This window comes from Camelus bactrianus, chromosome 2 (assembly GCF_048773025.1).
Source record: "Camelus bactrianus isolate YW-2024 breed Bactrian camel chromosome 2, ASM4877302v1, whole genome shotgun sequence".
Taxonomy (NCBI): Eukaryota; Metazoa; Chordata; class Mammalia; order Artiodactyla; family Camelidae; genus Camelus; species Camelus bactrianus.
This window is the reverse complement of record NC_133540.1, coordinates 97,991,842-98,015,267: the sequence shown is the minus strand read 5'-3', so window position 1 is coordinate 98,015,267 and position 23,426 is coordinate 97,991,842. Positions and strand designations below refer to the sequence as shown.

General features: G+C 36.6%; 1 protein-coding gene across 3 annotated transcripts in view; it reads left to right on the top strand.

Annotated features, from left to right (window-relative positions):
- CEP135 (centrosomal protein 135) overlaps nt 1–13,555 on the top strand; it is a 61,922-nt gene extending 48,367 nt beyond the window's left edge. Inside the window, exons 22-26 of one of the 3 annotated variants that reach the window (XM_074347432.1) lie at nt 3,782–3,991; nt 4,836–5,038; nt 6,236–6,340; nt 7,054–7,164; nt 11,811–13,555. In XM_074347432.1, coding sequence (XP_074203533.1) covers nt 3,782–3,991; nt 4,836–5,038; nt 6,236–6,340; nt 7,054–7,153 — 618 coding nt within the window. In that variant the 3' untranslated portion in view covers nt 7,154–7,164; nt 11,811–13,555. The other 2 variants (XM_074347442.1, XM_074347439.1) reach the window with 2 other exon arrangements.
- Nucleotides 13,556–23,426: the final 9,871 nt, after the last annotated feature.

Genomic DNA, 23,426 nt, shown 5'->3' with positions numbered 1-23,426 from the left:
TGTTTATCCATTCATCTGTCAGTGAACATTTGGTTTGTTTCTGTCTTTGTCCATTGAGAATGATGCTGCTTATAAACATGGGAGTACAGTATATATTCGAGTCCTTGCTTTCAGTTCTTTAGGATATACCCAGAAGTGAAATTGCTGGATCATATTGTAATTTTATTTAATTTTAATTTTTTAAGTTTAATTTTTTGAGGAACTGCCATACAATTTTCCACAGGGGCTGCTCCATTTTACATCTCCACCTGCAGTGTAAGGGTTCCAGTTTCTCCGCATCCTTCTCACCAACGCTTGTTATTTTCTTTTTTTTTTTCCATAGCCATCCCAGTGAGAGTGAAGTAGTATTTCATTTTGGTTTTGACTTGTGTCTTCTTAATGATTAGTAATGTTGAGCATCTTTTTGTGTGTTTTTTGGCCATTTGTATATTTTCTTTGAGGAGATGTCTATTCAAATCCTTTGCCAATTTTTTAATCAGGTTTTTTGTTGTTGTTGAGTTGTAAGAGTTGTTTGTATATTCTGGATAGTAATCCCTTATTAGATATGTGATTTGTAAAAATTTTCTCCCATCTTGTGGCTTACCTTGTCACTCAGTTTTATCCTTTGATGCACAGAAGTTTTAAATTTCCATGAAGTCAAATTTATCTCTTTTTTCTCTTGTTGCCTATATTTTTGGTGTCATACAAGAAATCATTGCTAAATCCAACATCATGAAGCTTTTTCCTGTTTTTTCTACAAGTTTTATAGTTTTAACTTTTTTTTTTTTTTAATGGAGGTACTGGGGATTGAACCCAGGACCTCGTGCATGCTAAACACGCGCTCTACCACTTGAGCTGTACCCTCCCCACATCTTTGATCCATTTTGAGTGAATTTTTGTATATGATCCAAGGTAAGGTTCCAACTACATTCTTTTCTGTGTGGATTTAAATAAGCCTTTGTCATAAGGACTGTCTAATAAAAAATCTCTTAAAATTTTGAGTTCAGTTAAATATAGGGACCCTAAGTAAGTTAGATTGATACAGAACAGCTGGCTATTTGTTCTGTTTTTGTTTTGTTGGTATAGTATTGTAGTCGGTCTTCATTTTTCAGAAGAAAATACTGATTATCTATGGTCATAGAATTACTAGGTACAGGCTGGAAGAGTTTTGAGATGCTTGGCAGAAAAAAACCTATTACTTTGAAAAGATTATTGGTAGAAAGATGGACATTAAAGGTGATTCTGGTGAGGACTCAGAAAAAAAGGAGAAAGCTATAGAGAAAACTTTTATTATTTACAAAATACATAAATCATCATGAATGGAATTTGTCCAGAATAAGAATGTTTCTTCTAGAGAGATCTCAGGTGGGATTGAGGAACATGTTATTAGAGGCTGGCAGAAACGTGATTCCTATTATAAAATGTTGGAGAACTTGGCTGAATTACAGTCTACTTTTAAGTGGAAAGTAGAACTTATAAGTGATGAACTTGGCTATTTAGCTGAGGAAATTTCCATGCAAAGTATGAAAGGTGCAACCTGGTTTCTCCTTGCTGCTATAGTAAAATGTGAAGGAAAGAGATAAATTGAGGAAGGAACTGCAAAGCAAAAAGGAACGAGGACTTGATGATTTGGAAAGGTCTTAGCTTATCCAGCTAGTGTGTTCTGGAGCCAGGGCCGAGTGTGTGGCTAAACAACCTCTTGGTAAATAGATTAGTTGTGTAACTCAAGAATCCAGTCGGTCACCTCAGCAGAAACACTGCCAACTTGGGCTGAAAGGGACAAACAGGCAGGATGAAAAAAAGGAAGGCTGAACTTCATGGATCCTACTAGCAGAAAACAGGCCAACAGAGTTACGAACATCTGTTCTCCTTCAAGAACGACTGCAGGTGGCCCAGAGACCAGCAGGGCTGCCAAAGGCAGTTCAAAGCTGGTGAGGCTGCTACTGCTCCCACACATCCAGAAGGCATGGGCCCAGGGGATGGGACTATTTCCTCCTTGATCCCAGAAGACAGAGCCACTGTCACTGAGGGCCAGGAGGTAGGGCTGTACCTGAGGACTGAGAAGGTAGGGCTGCCCTAGCAGGCCCAGAGGTCAAAACATCAAGGTGCACAGGTCATTATTTTTAGGCCCTGAAATCTAATAGAATTCACCCTGCTTGGTTGCAAACTTACTTTGGACTGGTAATTTCTTTTTGCCTCTATTTTCTCCCTTTTAGAATGGAACTGTTTCTTCTATGTCTGTTCCACCATTGTATTTTAGAGGGAGGTAACTTGTTTTCTAGTATCACAGATCTGTGGAAAGAGGAATTTTGCCCCAGGATGGACCATACCGAGAGTCTTAGCCCTTCTGATTTAGATGAGATAGAATGCTGGGATAGAGTGAATATATTTTGCACATGGGAGGACATGAGTTTTGGGGAGCTGGAGGGTAGGTAGAATTATGGCCCCCCAAAATATTTTGAAATCCTAACCCCTAGTACCTGTGAATGTGACCTTTTCTGGAAATAGGACCTTTGCAGGTGTACTCAATTTAAGATGAAGTCATACTGAACTAGGGTAGTCCGTATCTCAATGAATGGTGTCCTTGTAAGATAAATCTGGACACAAAAGACACGAGGGAGAATGCCAGGTGAAGATGGAGGCAGAGATTGGAGTGGTATGTCTTATAAGGCAAGGAACACCAAGGACTGCCAGCAACCACCAGAAGCTTGGAAAGAGGCATAGAACAGATTCTCCTACAAAACCTCCAGAAGAAGCCAACTCCACCAGCATCTAAATTTCAGACTTGTAACCTCCAGATTTGTGGGGGATACATTTCTGTTATTTTAAGCCACCCATTAATTTGCAGTAACTTGTTACAGCAGTCCTAGGAAACTAATACACTATTTCTGTAAGTTTTTCTATTAAGAGTATAATAACTAAAGGAATGTTTTTCAATCTTCAAACTAGTTCTTAGGAGAAACTATTATTTAGTTCTTCTGTTCTTTGTCATTGTTCATGTTCTTATGTGGCATGAAATTGACTTAGATATTGATGTTTAGTTTGGGGGGATTTTGATTAACTAATTCATTAATATTTGGAAAATCCAAATATTTACTTTTATGCAACTGTTGAACTTTATTAAATCTTCACAGCAGCGTTAGATTTTTAATGTTGATTCATTTCAGTAAACTTTGTTCATTAATTTTGGTTTTCAAATGTGGATTTCTTCCTAAACTCTAGAAGTAGACTTTATACCAGTATGTATGTATCACTCACAATTTAAATTGTGAAAAATTTTAAATGTGGATTTTTCTAGGAAAAAAGTCTTTATCAGTATTTCAAATTTCGCTTGTTATTTCACTTATAAAGTTGTGTACTATTATTAGGTTAAATTAAATTTAAATATGACTTTAGGTATTTAGTTTTAAAACAAACTCCATTTTTGAAATTCAGAATTTAACTAAAGGCCATTGAGGAGTGATAAGTATATATGTTACTTTTTCTTAAAAAGGCATTATTATGATAATTTATAAAGGAAAATTTAATAGAACTTTCATATTCACAACCCTAAAACAATAATTTTCATCTTCCAAATACATACATGAGGTTCTTAGTTACCATGATTAATAATTATACACAGTTTATTTTTTTAAACATTAAGTAGGCCATCTTTAAATAGTAGGCAACTTCATGAGAGTATCTTAAAATGTGCAAAAATTGGCTCTCATTTTTATAAAGTGAAGTTGTAGCTATACAGATTCAAGCCTTTAAAATTATTGGATTACTTTAACTTTGTACCTGTTTCTTTTTCTGTTTTCAGCACATAAATGCACATCATGCTTATGAATCTCAGATCTCATCAATGGCAAAAGCCATATCTAGTTTAGAAGAAGAGCTGAGACACCAGGAAGATGAGAAAGCAGCAGTCTTAAATGATTTGTCATCTCTTAGAGAACTTTGCATTAAGCTTGATTCAGGCAAAGATATTATGACCCAACAATTAAATTCCAAAAACCTTGAATTTGAGAGGGTAAGAACTTAAAGATAGTGTTGTAGCATACTGTTTTATTCAGCGCTACTCTGGTTGTTTTACTTTACCATGCACTGCCCAATGTATTTGTTCCTTTTTAAGTAGTGACTTGACTAAAAGACTTTGACGACTAGATTTGACTACTAGATTCTTTGCCAAGATTTCTCTGGCAAACATGGTGATGAAATGGAGTGCTGTTTTGGAGCAGAGGGGTATTTAGGAGAATATGATTCTTCTAAATAAAGAGTAGAAGCATATCCCAACACATTTTTTCTCGGTTTAAAAGTAAGGCTTAGATGAAGGATTGAGCAATCGTTGCTTCCTAAGTAGAAGATTTTTCCTGATAAATTCTTCTTAATTTTAAAAGTCAAGTTAGCTGAAACTTCCCATTCCCAATCTGAAGCATTAAACACCCCAGTGTGTGTTTTCAGACATGGGTATTTTCAGTTTTCACTCATTTAGTAGTAACTTTATATTCAGGCACTGAGGAGCTTCAGGACTGGCTTGACTATGTAATCAGAATATACATATTTAATAGACCAGAAGGGCCTCCTTGCTGATAGGATGGCCACATTTTAGGACTGTATATTAAGTACCCTGTCTTGATAAAATAGTGCAAAAGAAAACTGAGGCTTGAAGTAGGTCTTAGAGCCAAAATAAGCCCTTACTAAAAAGAGCAAAGATTATTTTGAAAATAAGGTGTTTTTCTTTTACTTAGAAAGTAGTGTAAAATCTTTAATCGGTACCCTAAATGAAGCAACTGATTTGTGTATAGCTCTGCAGATATTTTTTTAGAGTCAGCCTAAAATTGTACTGAAGTAATCTTATTTTGTTCTTCTTGTAGGTTGCGATGGAATTAGAAAACGTAAAATCAGAATCAGAGCTGTTAAAAAAACAACTGTCAAGTGAGAGACATACAATTAAAAACCTTGAATCATTGTTGGCTACAAATAGAGATAAAGAATTTCATTCTCATTTAACCTCCCACGAGAAGGATACAGAAATTCAGCTACTTAAAGAGAAGTTAACCCTTTCAGAAAGCAAATTGTAAGTGTAATAAATCAACTTATGTGGGGTAAATAGATTGTCACAAATAATTCTTCAATATGGATAAATTTTTGTAGATTTGTAGCATAAAACAAATGATAGAAAAATACTGGAGGAATAAGAAAAATTTTTTTCTATTTTTACAGGGGAGAAGGAGATAGGAGTGTGAAGGGTGTTATAAAACCGAAATATTTTACTTATGTGGCTGCAGTTTTTGGAAATGTAGGGGTTTAGTTCAGAAGAGATACCATGTTTGGAGATGTAATTTGTGTATCTTCACCACAGAAGTTATACCCACAGAAGAGAATGAGTGAACTTTAGAAAAATGCCTAAACTTGAGGAAGGAAGAGAGAAGTCAGCAAAGGGGCGAGCATTTCAGAATGGGGAGAGTGGGCTGTGTCGCATGCTGTGGATCAGGAAAAAGACTTCGGAAAGGCCATGAGATTTGAACCTCATAAGTATATCGATTACCTTTCAGGAGATTGATGATGGTGTCTTTTTAGGATGGAAAACTTTGGACATATTTTTGGAAGAAGGGAAGAAACCCAGAGTAGATAGTGCAAGTGGAATAATTAACTTTTAAAAGGAGTTAAAATATTTCTCTTTCTGAGATAGACGTCAAGAAGGAATCAATAAAGATACTTTACTTTTTTTTTATTTACTTATTTTATTTATTTATTTATTTTGGCAGAGGAGGGAAGTAGTTAGATTGATTGACTGATTGATTTTAGAAGAGGTACTGGGGATTGAACCCAGGACCTCATGCATGCTAAGCATACTGTCTACCACTTGAGCTACACCCTCCCACTACTTTTTTTTTTTTTTTTTAATGGAGGCACTGGGGATTGAACCAAGGACCTGTACCACTGAGTTTTACCTTCCCTGCAATACTTTACATTTTGATGTTACAGTTCATGTCTTCTCAGATTTGTATCTCCAGCATTGCTACAGTGCCTAGCACATATTAGAAGCTCAGTAAATGTTTGTTAAATAAATGAGATGAATGGAAAAGAAAACTTTGTGATAAAAGCTCCAGATGTTTATAGAATTATTGTTCAAAAGTCTTGATCTTCTCTTTTTTCATCCTTATGTGTCACTTCCATTTGTATTTATTAATAACAAAAATCAGTAGCACTTGACTCTCTATAAAATAGTATTTGTTACTTATTTATTTGATTTTTTAAATTTGTTTTTAAGAACTAGTCAAAGCCGGGAAAACACCATGCTTCGGGCTAAAATGGCACAATTGCAAACAGACCTTGATACTCTGAAAAGGCAGATTTCAACTGAAAGATATGAACGGTAAGAAAATATTTTTAGCATTGAACAGTGTTTTTATTTATTCCCTATACTATTCCAAAAAGGATTTAATATGGCTTACAAGTAATAAACTTTTCTTAGCATTAATATGTAAAATAAATTTCTTTGGTAATTCTTCCTGGAAAGGCAACAAGTGTTGTAGAAGGTAATATCACTACAATAAATAAAGTAGCAAGTATTGTATAAATGTTTCCTGTAATGTTCCTCAGGGCAAAATTAGGGTGTTATCTCAAAGGATGTAGTTAGGGAATCAGCAAGCTACTGTGGATTCTACAGGAGTCCAAACATCATGGTCCAGTAGGAGTTCCAAATGCAGGCAGACCCAGACACGGGGAAGGAAAGCATAACAGAAAATGGATTGTTTCACTTCTAACATTGGGAGTTTTGAGATAGGAAGAAGGAAGAGGACTAAATTTATGTGCAAGAAGAGGTGGGAAAGGTAGGGGCAGAAAGGAGAACCAGTCAACTTGGAAAATATATATTCAGAGGGGCTTCAAACAATCTCTTAAAGTATGTATTCCTTTAATTGAAATCTCCCTTATCCATAGCTTAAAAATGATTTAAAGACAAAGGATTTAAACTTAGTAGAAATATTAATTAATTGAGTAGGAATTACTTTAACTAATAGCAGTAACAGGACCTTTTATTTCTATGCCACTTTTTGGTATAATCTCTTATTTAATCTTCACTGACAGAGAACGAGCAATCCAAGAGATGCGTCGGCATGGTCTTCGCACACCACCCCTTAGCTCTACTCTGAGGTCTCCTTTACATTCTCCGGAACATGTAAACTGATTCTCAGAAAGGTATGTGTGTTACACCAAGGACAAGCAAAACTAGTCTATGGCTATAAAAAAAATCAGAAAGTGTTTTTCTGTGTAGGAGGAGGGGAGATCGCCTACAAAGGTGGTCAAGAACTTTTGGAAGTAATAGAATGTTCTGTATCTTGGTGAGGGTTACAAGGGTGGTATATAGAAGTTAAAAACTTGAACTGAACATTTATAGTCCATGCATTTTATTGTCTGTAAATTATACCTCAGTTGAAAAAGAGAAGACATCACAACAAAAATTAAATGACACTATGAGATATCACAGGGTCATATTTGATGAAGTGCCAAATTCAGGGTAAAAATAATAGGTAATAAAAGTGTGGACAGAGACACAGAAACAGGAACAGGTGGCACAATAGTCAGTCTGACAGGAATAGCAGGTTGCTGGGGTCACTGAGGGAGAAAGGCGCTGAGGGTAGAGTGGGGTATGTGGAATGTACCGAATGTGAGGCTGAAGAGACGGTAGACTTGATTCTCTAAGTCAGGGAGAGTCATCGAAGGTCCTCCTGTGTATAGGATGAGTACAGAGGAGGGGTAAAGATGGAAGGACTGTTCCTGGTGGATTAACTTCACAACTGTATTTGGGCCATTTTGGGGACAGTTGAAACCAGAGGCAGGGAGACCAGAAAGAGGTATGAAATGAATAATCAGTTCCAGATCAGTAAATAATATTGAAAGCTAGGATAGATTTTTAAAAATAAATTATAATATACGTACAGAAAAGTGCTGTAAAGGTGTTCAATGAGTTTTTACAAACTGAACACACCTGTGCACCCAGATTAGGAAACAACGCATGACCTCTCTTGGGCTTCCTTTAGGTCATAAGCCCTGCTCTAAAAGTAACTGTCCTGATTATTAAAAGCATAGACTCCTTTTGTCTGTTTCTGGACATTTTATAAATGAAATCTGACATTTCTGGCTTTTTTTTTCCTCATCAGTACCTTTGTGAGATTTATCCATGCTGCTGTGTGTACTTGTAGATTGTTCAGTCTTGTCACTGTATGGTATTCCATTATGTGAGCTTACCGCAATCCATTTCCTTGTTCTATTTTTGATGGGCACTTGGTAATTTCCAGTTTGGGCTATTACCAGTGGAGTTATGGTAAACATTCTAATATCTGTATGTTGGCGAACAGATGCGTACATTCCTTTTGAATATACACTTAAGAGTGAAATTTGTCAGGTCACCGGACATGCATGTTCGTTGCATGTCAGGTCGCTGGACTGTGTGTTTGAGCTTGAGTAGTTACTGCAAGGCAGTTTCCCAAAGGGGTTGTAAAGAGCTAGGACACATTTGGTTGAGGAAGGGTCCAGGTGATGTGCTGATTCATTGGAGATGGGAATGAATGGGAGAGAAGCATGTCAGACCCAGAGTTTGAAAGGTAGATGACTGAGGAAAATGCATGCTCATTGACAGAAATAGTAGTCAGTCCTTTCAAAAAAATATGCATTTCTTTGCCTCTTTCACTGGAAGTATATAGAAGATAATTAAGCACTCTTTGATGACTCTGAATCCTGACTGTGAACATTAGTTACGCTCTATGCATTAACATATTGATGCCCCCAGGGTTTATTGGTATTTGCAGGGCCTATGTTTAAATGTTTCCTAATAGCTGTGCTTTTTCTTTTGTGTTTGTGTGATTGAAACATTAGTTTTCCTTTTTCATTTTGAGGCTGGCTGCAGTCGCTGTGTCCTCACAACTTCTAAGCTGCCGCTTTCATTTGAAAGTGATTAGATGGAGGTTCAGCTTCTCATTATAAAACTTCGTAGGAGTTGTGACAGACATTTTTTTCATGCTTGGTTCACAGCTCCATTTTAAATCAGGGGTTGGTAAACTCAGGCCTTTGCGCCAAAGTCCACACCACTGCCTATTTTTGTAAATTAAGCTTTATTGGAGCATAGCCACACCCATTTGTTTACATGTTGTCTAAGACTGCTTTTCTGCAGTGGCAGAACTGAGTAGTTGTGACAGGGACCTTGTGGCCCACAGATCTAAAATATTTACTTACTAGCGTGCTTTTCATGTTATGTATCCCCTGGAAGGCTTACTTGTACACTCAAATAAGAGTGAAAAAAGCAAATAGTTCCTTAGTTTTATGAAAGTAGAGAGTCTTGACTCCCAAGGATCCCCAGATGTACTTTAAGAACCACTGATTTAGAACATAGTGGATTCCAGCAATCTCTAAAGCTGTGTGATGAATTAGAAAACTTTTAGAAACTGTAATAAAATATATATAACATGAATTTTTCCTTAACTATTTTTTTAAATGTATAACTCATTGACATTAAATTCACAATATTAAACAACCATCACCACTGTTTCCAGAACTTTTTCATCACCCCAAACAGAAACTGTATCCATTAAGCAATAACTCTCCAGTCCCCTGACTTCACCTCCCCAGCCCCTGGTAACCGCTGATCTACTTTCTGTCTCTATAAATTAGCCTATTCCAGATTTTCATATGAGTGAATTTACACAGTATTTATCTTTTTGAGTCTGGTTTATTTCATTTAGGATAATGTCTTCAAGGTTCATCTATTTTGTAGCGTGTATCAGAACTTCATTCCTTTTCATGCCTGAATAGTATTTCTTTGTATTTATACCACATTTTGTTTATCCATTCATCGGTTGATGGACAACTGGGTTGTTTTTACCTCTTAGCTGTTGTTAATAATGCTGCCATGAACACTGGTGTACGAATACCTGTTTTAGTCTGTTTTCAAATCTTTTGGGGGTACCTAGAGTTGCTGAGTCATAAGGTAATTCTATGTTTAACTTTTTGAATACTTAGCCAAACTTTTCCACATGATTGTACAATTTTACATTTTCACCAGCAATGTAAGAATTCCAATTTTCCAAATCCTTGTCAACACTTATTTTCCTTGTTTTAATTATAGCCATCCTAATAGATGTGGATTAGAAAGTGCCTATAATCATTAACAAATTCCCAGAGCATCCTAATGATGTTGTTAATTGGTAACACATTTCCATTTATATTTTCTCATATTGTCACCAAAACTAATTTTAAGGGATTTCCTTGCAAGTACCTAGAAATGAATATGAAATATTCATATCATCATATTTACAGTATCTCTCTAATAGTAAAAATATATAATCCAATTTTTTTACTGTTCTAATTACTGCATCTAACACATGCTCACTGAGAAAACATAAAATACAAAAGTATAAAGAAGAAAATCAAAGTCACTTTTTTTACATTTATTATTGGGTTAAAATATACATAAGGTCAAATTTATTGTTTTAACCATTTTTAAGTGTACATTTCTCTGGCAGTTAGTTCATTCAAGCTCTTGTGCAAAAATCATTTCTACCATCAATCTCCAGAACTTCTTCATCTTCCCCAACTGACACTCTGTACTCATTAAACAATAAACTCCTATTCTGTCCGCCTCCCAGCCTCTGGCAACCACTGTTACAATTTCTGTCTCTGTGAATGTGACTATTTTACGTACCTTATGTAAGTGGAGTCATGCAGTATTTGTCTTTTTGTGACTGACTTGTTTCACTTATTATAATGTTTCCAGGTTATATCCATGTCGAGCCTGTGTCAGAATTCCCTTCCTTTTTGAGGCTGCATAGTATTCCATTCTGTGTATGTAGCACACTTTGTTTATCCATTCACCACTTGGGTTGCTTCCACCTTTTGGTTATTGTGAAAATGCTGCTGTGAATATGAATGTACAAATCAAAGTCACTTTTAACCCTACAACTCAGAGAAAATAGCAATTAGCATTTGGTGTACTTCCTTCTTATGTTTAATTTGTAATAAACATACACACACATGCATAGACATATATATGTAATTTTAATAGAACTCATACTCGAAATTGTTTTTATCAGCTTTTTTGTTTTGTTTTGTTCTGTGAGGGTATTCCCCTTAATATTGTTGCATGCCTTTATTCTTACTGTTAGAGCATTTTCAAAAATGCCATTTTAAACCAGTGATTTAACAGTTCATCGAATATTCCATGATTCATTTAATCATTCTCCTCTTACAGGACATATAACCTGTTTCCATTTTTTCCTTATAAATAACATTTTACACCAATATTAGAGAACCTGTCTGATAATTTCTTCTTAAGTATGTCTTCCTAGATATAGAAAAAAATTACTTTCTTACTGTTTCCATTTTGTGATTTTTCATATTTTAATATGTGTGTGTTTTAATTGGAAGGGTGATTGGATAGCACATAAGTTCAAAATGTTTGAAAAAATATTTGTCCATCCCTAACATCCTATTTTAAGACTCAGACAACATAATTTACAGTACTTGTTTATAATTTTCCTAAACCTAGACATTGTATTATCCCTTCTTTTGAGTGAGATAACATACTGTGCTATCTCATTCCTTTCACTGCATATCACTCTTTTAGTACTTACATACTTTGATGTGGTTGGTAGTTTTGAAGGGAATATCTTTTTGAAATAGAGAACAGTACTTCTTAACTATTAAATATAACTTGATTATGGGCAAAGGTTTTATTAGAGACTATAATTTCAGTTAAGACATTACTGAATTTCACTTTTTCATGAATGTACTGAGTCATTATGTTTATCATTTTTTTCATAACCCAACTTTCCTCTCTTCCCCCTTTTCAGAATGATGCCTTTCAGTGAGTTGGCCAAATGGATTTTTTAAAGGGCAAACAGTAATGAAATATTTGAAGTACTTGTTCCTGAAAATCATGGACATTGACACAAATTCTACCTCTGTCAACTTTTATTTAAATCAATGAATATTTATGTAAAAAAATTGATTTAAAAGAACTATATCTATGTGTATATTTTCTTATATATGACAGAACAAAATATGTATTAATAGTGCTAACTGATGTTATATCTGTATTTTTATTACTCCTGACTTAAATTACTCCTCAAAGTGTGTTTTTACTGTGAATTAATATAATGTATTGTTCACATTATGCTTTAATAATCTTTTTCTTAATGAGCCATGATATATGTATGTAAATATTCTTACAGTACTTGTTTTTAAAGTGTATTTAGTTTCCATGCCTGTGTTTATAACGCGTATCTTTAACGCATTCACAAAGGTTGATCAACTTTAATGCTATGCTGTCATGTTTAGCTTTTTTCTTCTAAATGTAAAACTAATTATTCACCAATTTATTGTTTATCATTGAAGGGAATACATTCAGGTCTATTCTTATAATAGCAGAGGTCTTGATAAAATGATGGTTACCATACATAATTTGTTATTGTCGACTAGAAGAACTGTGAGGGGAAAGATTCATTTGTATTTTATATACCGTATTATATTTTATAATCACATGGACTCTTCACATAATATCAGTTCTATCAAAATCAAACAAAAAGCTGTATTTAGAATTTTGTAAAACAATAGAACAGAAATTTGGGACATTCTTCAGTAAATAAAATTCCTCACTTACTAATCTAAATTTGGGGTACAAAGGTATATGGGGTAAATACATTTTGTTAAAATTCCAATATGCATTCAATAATACCCAATAATACTTCTAAACCTGTACGTTATAATTTATCAGTCTTCCAGAATAGTATGGAAACACTGAACTGTGACAAATTAACTAGAAAACAGGTTTTTACAATTAATTTTCAAAGTTATAACTTTAAAGAATTTAGGTATATACAAATACTAATAAAAAACCAGAAGTATAAAATAGATTGTCATATAAAAACTAATCGTGTTTAAACCATACACATTTGAAGAAAATCCTGTTCTTAATGGATTTCATTATGATTAAAAAAAAAAAGAACTTAAAAACTAACATAGGAAAGTGGAAGACCAGTTATTTACGATACACTTTATTTCCTCCTGTGGCTCACTAAAGTGGAGTTTGTGTGCACATGTATGTACATAGGGGTGGCCAGTGTCCATTTTCTAAAACTAACTTTTTTTATGTTTGGATTATGCCCTTTTCAGTACCTTAGTGTACATTTGAATGTGATGTGGCATACTTTTGCACCATCTTTGTAATTTTATGTATTCCATCTCCTGTGTGTGAATTCATATATTATAGCAAAATACAAGAGAAATGGGGCTGTTGACAATGTTATATGGAAAATCCTTTAATAAATATATGTAAATAAAATAAATATTTGTCCCCACCTTTTCCCCCAAAGCAACAGCAAGACATATTTTGTTAGATATTTTTAATGTTTTCTATAATTTAAAAATGTATAGCTTCCTTGATTGTTATTTTCACAACCATGATACTATATTTTTAATTAGTTTTATCTTAAAGTACTGAATATTCTGACCTCTTATAGATGTTTTTAATTTGTTTTAAATAATTTTAAATTATGGAGCCTGACAGATTTTCCAATAAACTTTCCAGTTAATTTATTTTCTCTTTCTTACAAATAATTTTTTAATAATTTTAGCAATATTCATAATTCTAAAATTAAGTACAGTTTACTGAAATCAAATTTTAGCATGGATAAATCTCTGAACTCAGGTGATATATGGAGAAATCTGTAAACTCAGATGTCTGGCACTTTTTTTTTTTTTTTCTGACTTTCAGTTATTTCCAGTTAGTTCCAAATACAAGAAATGAAGTCAAAGTTTATGTTTGAAATCCATTTACAAAACGGCTAAACAGACTTTGTGTGTGTGTGTGTTTTTCTCTGTTATAAATACTGTTTATTGAGATCATTAATTATCATTGAATATGCCACCTGCTACCTCACCTTGTTACAATTTATCACACATCTGAGCTCATACCCCTCCCTACAGTTCTTAGAAAATATAAGTACCTGACTTACTGACTTACTGCCATTACTTCTATCATCAGTCTTTTTATGTCAGTATCTTCATGGAGCAGGCTTGCATATTGGAGTTCCCTGAAAATTTTTAATAAGGAACTGATTTCTGAAACCTTCATCAGTCCAAGTAAATAAGAATCTCTAGGAGTGAGGTGTTGGGCATTTTAAGAAAATTTCAGATTCTCTAGATGACTCTAATGTGCAGCCAGGATTTAAAATGCTAATTGAGAGACTGACCCACCAAATTGATTTCATGACCTGCTAATGGGACTCAACCTATATTTGAGAACACCACTCTAGGTCTTGTCATTACCTCCAAAACTCAACTTCCAGCATCCTACTCACTCCTTATTCTAGGTCACTCTATTTATTATGCCGCCAATTCTTTGACTCGACGATCTCTAGACAATTGATTCTATCACCTACCCTTCGTCTAAAAATCCATCACTCTCAGTTTCCTCTTTATCAAGCATAGACATCATTTCCTTGCATATACCCTAAATTCTCCCTTTCCTTGAACTGAAAACTCAAATCTTACTTGTATCCAATTACTGTAACTACTCTGCACCTGTACCTAAGAAGCTGAACATGGCAGGAAAAGAAATCAAAGATGCTGACTCTTTTCACTTGAAATGTGTGGCCCTGCAAATCAGGGGCCCACAACACCCTGTGAGAATGCTTACACATTTTCCTGGTTAATTCACACGTAATCTCTACCCTGTAAGTATTTCACACCTTCTCTGTACTCAGACCTTCTATCCTCCCTCCTCACTCTCAGCCTGCTCCTTTTTTCACTGAGAAAATGGAAAGAATGAGAAAAGTTTCTCAGTCACCAAATCTCTTAACACATCTGTGTCCATAGAACTTCCTTCCCTCCTCGTATAGCATGATGGGTCTCTCCTCCAGCTATTCCATCTAGTTGTGATCAGTATTCATTCCTTCTACCATTCAAAAGACTCCTGCAGTTAACCTCACATTCCAGTCATTTTTGCTCTGTAGGCTTGTTCCCACTTGCATACGTACCTCCCATTTCCACTTGCCCATTTTAAAACCCTCCTAAACCCTACCATCCCGTTTTTTGTACCCTTCATACCAAAAATTCCTTGAAAAGGGGTTAAATATACTCAGTTCATCCCACCTTTCCATCTTGAACTATTCTAATCATGCTTTATTCCAATTACTCCAGTCAAACCATTCTTTTCAAGGCCCCAACAACCCCCATGTGTTCTGTATTTCAATTATTACCTTTTTCTCACTTAGTATTTCCACTTGGTGCTTTTGTTGTTGTTGTTGTTGAAGTATGTCAGTTTACAATGTGTCAATTTCTGGTGTACAGCACAGTGCTTCAGTCATACATGAATATACATATATTCTTTTTCATATTCTTTTTCACCACACTTAGTGCTTTTTTGTTACTTTCTATTGTTATTTAATACCACTCTTATTTTTAGGAAGGGCTGGGTGTAGATACAGCTTTAAAATCGTGCATTGGGGCAGCTGGATCTATAAAAGTACTGATTAATGAACTTTATTTGAAACAAGACCTATCTATATATATGTATATAATTCAAAACATAGAAGGGGGAAATCACTACAAATACATCAGGTATCAAAATTTTTTAAATGAAGATGATTATATGCTAATATATAAAATGGATAAATTCCATGAAAATTTAAAATGCTGAAATTTGGTACAAGAAATAATGCAGAACTCCACTAGAACATGTGTTAAAGAAATTGAAAGACAGTCAAATGGAAAGGTCTGGAATTTTATTTTACCTGAATTGCAAGCTAATGAGTTAACCTATTACTGTTTCCTAAATGCTGGCATAAAATAAGAGACTATTGGATCAGAGATAAAGGTCTTTATTCTTCACGGCACAGCAAGCAGCATAGCATCATGTTTGCACTGGTTCTCTGTACCTCTCCAAACCCCACGGGGCAATGTGGAGGGACCCAGGGGACCACTAAGCACGCAGAGGTTCGTGTCATAGCCTAAGAACACTGAGCTTAGTTACTCCATCTCTTTTATAGCAAGCAATTAGTAAGCCTGCCCTTTGTCCCAGAAGGATACATTGCTTCATCCCGCAAGGTTGCTCACTGCAAACACAGTGCTGAGACAGGGCCTGAGTAAAGATCAGTCAGGGCCTTGTCTTTCCTGGCACACCCACAAGAATATAGAGGGATTCCTCAGGGTCCATGGCAAATTGCCTCTCCCAGGGATGATCTACCCCTTAATCCTACACATTCTTGGCCAAACTTGAGTATGCCACTCCACTGACCACCTGCTCAACAGAGGCTGGGACCAAACCTGTTCAATGTGTCTCATACAGCATAAATGAAGGTTACTATCAATAAGATTACAAAAGTAGAAGAAGGAGGCTAACCAGTAGTGCTGACCTCAATCAAGCCTCCCAGGATCCCAGACACAGCCAACTGTAACTATCACGGGGAGCAGTGGGTGTTATCTTAGACATCTAGGATGTAGTCTAAAGTCAATCTGTTATTCATTATGACTCATGCAATTTAGACTGACCTGCTAATCTCTGGTGTCATTGCCAGCAGGGCAATAGATGAGCAAAAAAGCCACTCTCGTCCACAGTGAAGAGTCCGTGACCATCTCTCTTCCACATACAAACAGCATGAAGGTCACAAGTCACTCTAGTGTGGAGTATGTTGTTAAACTTGATTTGGATCATCATTACATTGGTTTGGTTGAGAAACCAGGGTTATGTCCCTGGGTAGCTGCAGCCTTGAGAGTTGTACATGGCAAAACCCAAGGCTGCTCAGCTGTCAGGAGAAGCACGGGAATTCGTATCAGTAAGATTTTAAAAAGTTTGTGCTGGTCTGTGTGTTTGTACATGTACGAGGCAGAGTCCACGTCCAGGAACGACCATTGAAGGTATTAAGCATAGAAAAATAAATGGTTCAAGAGTGGATGAGCTCTGTTTGCGTAGCACGTGGACAGGAATGACAGACACAGCAGCAGGTCAGACTGCCAGCCACTGCAGTTTCTTGATTCAGGCAGACCGTATGATTTTTCGCCAGGCTGCAGTGTAGGCTCTTTGTAGGGGACAAAGAGAGCATTCATTGCTATTGGTTTGGGCCCCGCTCAAAATATGCTGATTTGTGGGTTAGCTGATATAAAGGACCAAACAGAATGCCCAAGTGAGGCACATACTGTCTCCAGTTCCCCAAAAGTCCAACAAGAAGCCAAACCTCCTTTTTGGTCGGGGAGAGGAGGGAAGGGGAGCAGAGCTACAGCTCTTTTTTCTGGGGTGCCCGAGGAACAGAGGGCTGTGAATCTGCCCATTTAATCCCAAGAAGCTTCACTTGGAAAGCAAGCCTCTGAATTTTGTTGAGGTTTATCAGCCACCCTGCTTGGATAGGCATCTGACTAGCCAACCAGTTGGATATCATTTATAGGGTGAAAACTTTGAAATCAGAGGGTAAGGAAAGACACACATGCCAAATTCTGGTTTACCCACTAGTGACAAATGGCAGTGGAGTTTGTCTCACTAACATGTCTACTTTCTGCTCTTGCCTGATTGGGGTAATCCTCTGTGACACTTACAGGATGGAAGCATAACACCTCAATTCCTAACACTCACTCAGATGTACAAGCAACAACAGCACACTGAGTTAGTCCCTAAGTTCGCACCCGTAAAGTCAAATCAGCTTCTCTTCCCCATTCAGGACCCTGCCCAAATCCCATCAGTTAAATTCGAGCATCATTGGACGAGGTAGGATGGCGACTTGGATGGCTATATCCAAGGGAGCCATAGAAATTTAAGTCCTCCCCTCCCTGAAGTTCCTAAGTATATTTGTGCAGAGTGTGTATGGCCTTCAACCTTGACACAGTCATTTGGTTCCTTAAAGTAGCAGGACTTTCCTGAGGTCAGGAAAGAGAAGGAGGCAGAGCTCAGAAGGCACAGAGGGAGAGAGCAGCTCCTACGTGTGGGTGAAGAATGTCACCTGCCACATCAGTAACAAAGGATGTTGCAGCCATCAAGCCATCAGCCACTGCAGCCGTTCCGGACTGTGAGCCCTGAGGGGATTCAGGATGAAACCAGGACACTGGCCCTGGAAAGCGGAAGTTCATATCAAAGGAATGGTTTCAATGGCCCAGATTCTTGCATCTTCCCATACATAGAAAAGCACCAAATTCATTAACTCGAGGTATCTGTTTTTCTTTAATTAATAGTAATCTTTTGATGTTTTCACTACCTGGTTTTTGTTGCAGAAACTTGTATATATCCTGGCGCCTCCCTTGCCTCTTTGGGACAGTCCCTCAGAGCTATCTGAGAGGCTGTCTTTGGCAGTTAAGTCTTCAGTTTTGTCCACCAAATAAAACAAAATTCTCAACTCCTAGGGGTTGTACTTTTCTTTCTCCTTTTTTTTCAGTTGACATCCCCAATAAGCAAAGCTTTGCACTGACTTCTGGTTTCAAGTGCCTGAACCAAAGTCCTGTGTCTTTACTGCTGACACCATTTGTTTCAACAGCCACAGTGTGTGGCCTTTTGACTGGGGCGGAGGGGCTTGCTGTTGCATCGTCATGAGGACATCTCATTCCTGTCCCACCTGAGGAGGAGAATACTGTTCAGACAGCTTGTTTCAACCCCACCTCTCATTGCTCAGCCTCTAAGTATTTTCATTAACAGGTAGGACCGACTGGGACTGCTATGTCCTCCCCGCCACCCAATGCTTGGGTGAGAGAGCATGCTCGCTACTACCAGTTCCTGCACCAGCTCCTCCTGTCCCCTAACTTCATCCCTTCTTCTCCAAGAGCCACATCTGTCATCACCTATCCTTGTCGCCCAGATTGAAGAACTGTGAGTGTTCTGAGACTTTGCCCTGCTGGTCGCCTGGCATGGAGCCTGCCACAGCTTCATGAGCGCCAGCAGAAGACAGGAGGCTTCTGGGTCAGGGACGAGGCTCGTTGTCACTGCACAGCAGGCGGTGTGAGTTTTACACCAGTTCATCGTGTTCCCAGATCCCACAGGGAGCATGCAAGAAGGCCTAGCTAGATACTGCAACTGCAGTGGGTTTATATCACAGCTGAGGAGCCAGAATTTAGGAAACCTCAGTCTCCTGTAAGGGGCTTCAAGCAAACCTGCCAACCTTTGCCCTGGAAGAAGGTCTCTTTCTTGTATTGGACAGAAAACAAAAGCTGCCCCCTGCTCTAGGGTGACACTATCTCTACCCTTCCAAGGCTATACAAAAATCCTTGAAAAGGTAGTACAGAATGAAGACTGTCCATGCCTATGCTAAAATGACACAGAAATGAGAGCTCTATGGAGAGTCGTCCACCAACACTTGTAATGTTCATTGTTTTCTCTTGTGGTAAAATACACATAAAATTTACTATTTTAACAATTTTTAAGCGTACAATTCAGTGGCATTAAATACATTCCCAATGTTGTAGAACTGTCACCACTATCCATTTCCAGAATTGTAATATTATTGTTAATACACCGCTGGTTTTGATTTTCTAGCATTTAATTTGGATTTTTCCTCTATACTCATAGGTGGGACTGGCCCTTAGTTATCTTTTGTAGGGAAACAGCATTGTCTAGCTTTGTTGTCATGGTCATCCTAGCTTCCTAGAATGGGTTGTGAAATCTCTTTTCCCATGCCCTGGAACTCTTGGCATTACATAGAAATTGTCTCCTTAACAGTTTGTTAGAGATGACTTATGAAATCACCTGGGTAGGTGTATTTTTTAGAAGAAAATATTTGACCACCTTCTCAGTTTCTTCTAAAAATATTGATCTATTCCAATTTTCTCTCCTTTCTTAAGTTAGTTTTGGAAACTCAGTTTTTCTGGAATCCATATCTTAATTATTTCTCTTTTCTTGTGAAATATTTATTTTGTGTGTCTCCTCACTGAATGACCTTTTCCTAGGAATCAACTTTTAATTTTGCTGATCAAATCTACTGTTTGATTTGTTTATTTTTTTGGCAGGGGGTGGTAAATTTGGTTTGTTGGTTTGTTTGTTTGTTTTAATGGAGGTACTGGGGATTGAATAGGAGCTTGTGCATGCTAAGCATGTGCTCTACCACTGAGCTATACTCTCCCCCCGATTTGTTTTCTGTTTCATTAACTTCTGCTTTCATTCCTTCCTTCTGCTTTCTTTGCTTTTATTTGCTTTCATTCTTGAGTTATATATTCAGTTTACTTTTAATCTTTCTTAAATTTCCTCTAAGAACTTTAGGCTATTTTGTCATTATTTTTTGTCATTACTTTCTAGATTCCAATTTCAGTTCTGGGTTATTTAAACTGGGGTCACTATATAATTTATCATCCAAATTGGGATACTTTTGTGAGTGAAATATACATATTGTCTGGATAATAGGTGTGAGCTGGGACTGTTTTGGATGAATCACTAAGTAAGATCACCCTATTTTTAACATGAGTTACTTTAAAGGAAGTTTTAAATTTTTCACATAGGATTTTGTTACAAATTCCTAATTTATTGAATTTTAATCAAAGAATGTGGTGTGCATGGATTTTGTTGTTTGGAATTTATTGAGGTTTTTTGGGGGGTGCACTAAAACTTGGTAAATTTTTGTGACTGTTCCAAATGGTTTTGTACAGAATGCATATTTTCTGTTTGTTGGATACACATTTCTTTTTGGAGGGGGGGGGATAATTGGGTTTATTTATTTTTAGAACAGGTACTGGGGATTGAACCCAGGACCTCTTGCATGCTAAGGATGCAGTCTACCACCTGAGCTAAACCCTCCCCCAGATACACATTTCTTGATATCTTTTAGGTCAAGCCTGTCAATTTTCTAAAAATTTATTTTTGTCTATGTGAGATCAATTTCTAAGAAAAGTTAAAAAGTCTCCCACTATGAGAGCAGATTTATAACTGCTTTCACATTTTGGTTTAAATAATTCAAATTTTCTATTGTTAGATACATAAATTTTCAAGACTGTTATTTTTGTTGTTGGTTTGTACCTTTTATTTTAGCATTTAGTACTCTTTACCTTGAAATCTCTTGTATCAGATATTAATATTGTTCCTTATGCTTTCTTTTCTTTTTTAACAGCTTGAGATATAAATTATATATCTCCATAAAATTCACACATTTAAATTGTATGATTTGATGATTTTTAGTATAGTCACAGGGTTGTGCAACCATTACCACAATCAATTCTAGAACATCTCCATCATCCTAGAAAGAAACCCTATACCTATTAAGAGTCGATCTCCATTTTCCCTTCAACATCCGCAACCATGAATCTACTACTGTCTCTATAAATTTACCTGTCTGGACATTTGATACAAGTGGAATCATACAGTGTGTGCTCTTTTGCGTCTGGCTTCTTTCATTTAGCGTAACACCTTCATGGTTCATCATGTTGTAGCATGTATCAGTACCTCATTTCTTTTATTGTTGAATATTCCATTGTATGGATAATACCACCTTCATTTAATCTATTAATTAGTTGATAGACATTTTGATTGTTTCCACTTTTGGCCATTATAAGTAATGCTACTATAAACATTCAGGTACATGTTTTGTGTGGATATATGCTTTCACTTCTCTTGGGTGTATATTTAGGAGTAGAATTTCTGGGTCATATGGTAACTCCGTATTTAACGTATTTAGGAACTGCCAGCTATTTCCCAAAGTGGCTGCACCATTTTACATCACCACCTGCAATGTGTGAGGGTTCCAATATTTCTACATCCTCACCAACACTTGTTATTATCTATCTTCTTTTTAAATTATTTCTATCCTAGTGGGTGTAAAGTGGTATTTCATTGTGGTTTTGATTTGCATTTCCCTGATGCTTAATGGTGTTGAGCACCTTTTCACTTGCTTATTGGACATTTGTATATGTTTGTTGGAGAAATGTCTATTGAGATCCTCTGCCCATTTTATTTTTTTAATGTATTATTATTGAAGTATAGTCAGTTTACAATGCTTTGCCCATCTTAAAAGTGGAATATTTCTCTTTTTACCTGTTGAACTGTACAAGGTCTTTATATATTCTGCATGCAGGTCCCTAATCAGATACATATATGATTTGCAAATACAGGTATCCCCCAATCTTCAAAAGCTTGCTTGATGCCATTCACTTTTACCAAAGTCCTACATTAGTACCTGTTTTTACTAACTAAAAGAAATCCAAGAAGGATTTTTGCTTTTACCAAAAAAAAAAAAAAAAAAAGGCAAAAAGCAAAAACAGTGTTCAGCGTTGGTTTTGCAGCAAGCTGTTCTAGAAAAGGCACACATCCCAAGCAGTGACAGTGGCATTGCCAACCTCCTTCTCCCCAGAACCACACTCAGCATCTCAGCATCCAGCTGCCATAACTTTGAACTGTGTCTGTGAGCATCTGTGCTTTAATCTCAGTTTATCTTGTGCATCTATTAGCAAGAATTGTTCTAAGGTAATTGCTTCTTTGCTTTATACTATTTCAACTTACGAAAGGTCTCATAGGAATGCTCTACTTTCAGAATTCAGGGCCACCTGTATATTTTCCCACTCTGTGAGGTATATTTTCACTTCCTTGAGGATATTATTTGCAGTACAAAAGTTTTTAATTTTGATGTGGCAGACATGGTGGGATATAGACTCTTGAGGCTTTGGAAGTCCAGGGTCTAACTCAGGGTTTCTCAGCCTTGGCACTACTGACATTTTGGACGAGATAATTCTTGGCTGTGGGATGCATTGTTCTGTGCATTGTAGGATGTTTAGCAGCATCTCTGGCCTCTACCCACTAGATGCCAGTAGTAGCACCTACCAACCAGTTGTGACAACCAAAAATGTCTCCAGACGCTGCCAAATGTCTCCTAGAGGAAAAATTATCCACACTTGAGTACTGGTTTAACTACATAATATGACTATATAATTTCTTTTGCATATTCTTTGACCAGTAACTTCTAATATAGCAGTTAAATGGTTAAAGATTTTCAAAATTCTTAACGTTTTGCATCCTCCTTTTGTATTGTTAAGGTCTCTGAAAATCCGTGTCTTGCATGCCCTTGCATGCCAAAAGTGGAACAGGGGACTGAGACCTGCTTTGATGTGCCTGCCACACTGTTATCGTAGCCCCACATGTGGTAACTGTGAACCAAGGTCTTTGCAAAGTGAGGGGGAAAAGTAGCACCTGTCAAAAGTGGTGCCTGATAACTTCTGATTTGTGAGGCCCATGAGACCTAGAAAGTTCTAATGTGAGCATAAATTCTCTATAACTCTTTCAGTATTTTAAGAGTGTATAATTGGGTGTTCCTTGCCCTGCAAAATTAAAAGACAGTAGACTTACACTTGATTTATGTAAAGCTGAATTTTTATAGAGTGTGTATTCGTGTCTTTGGCAAGACTATAATAAGTCAAGAAAAGACTCCATTTACATAGGTTCTACACATTTAATTTTTGGCTTCTAGTGCTGCTAGATCAAATCAAAGGGAACTTGCTTAACCCTTTATAAAATTCAT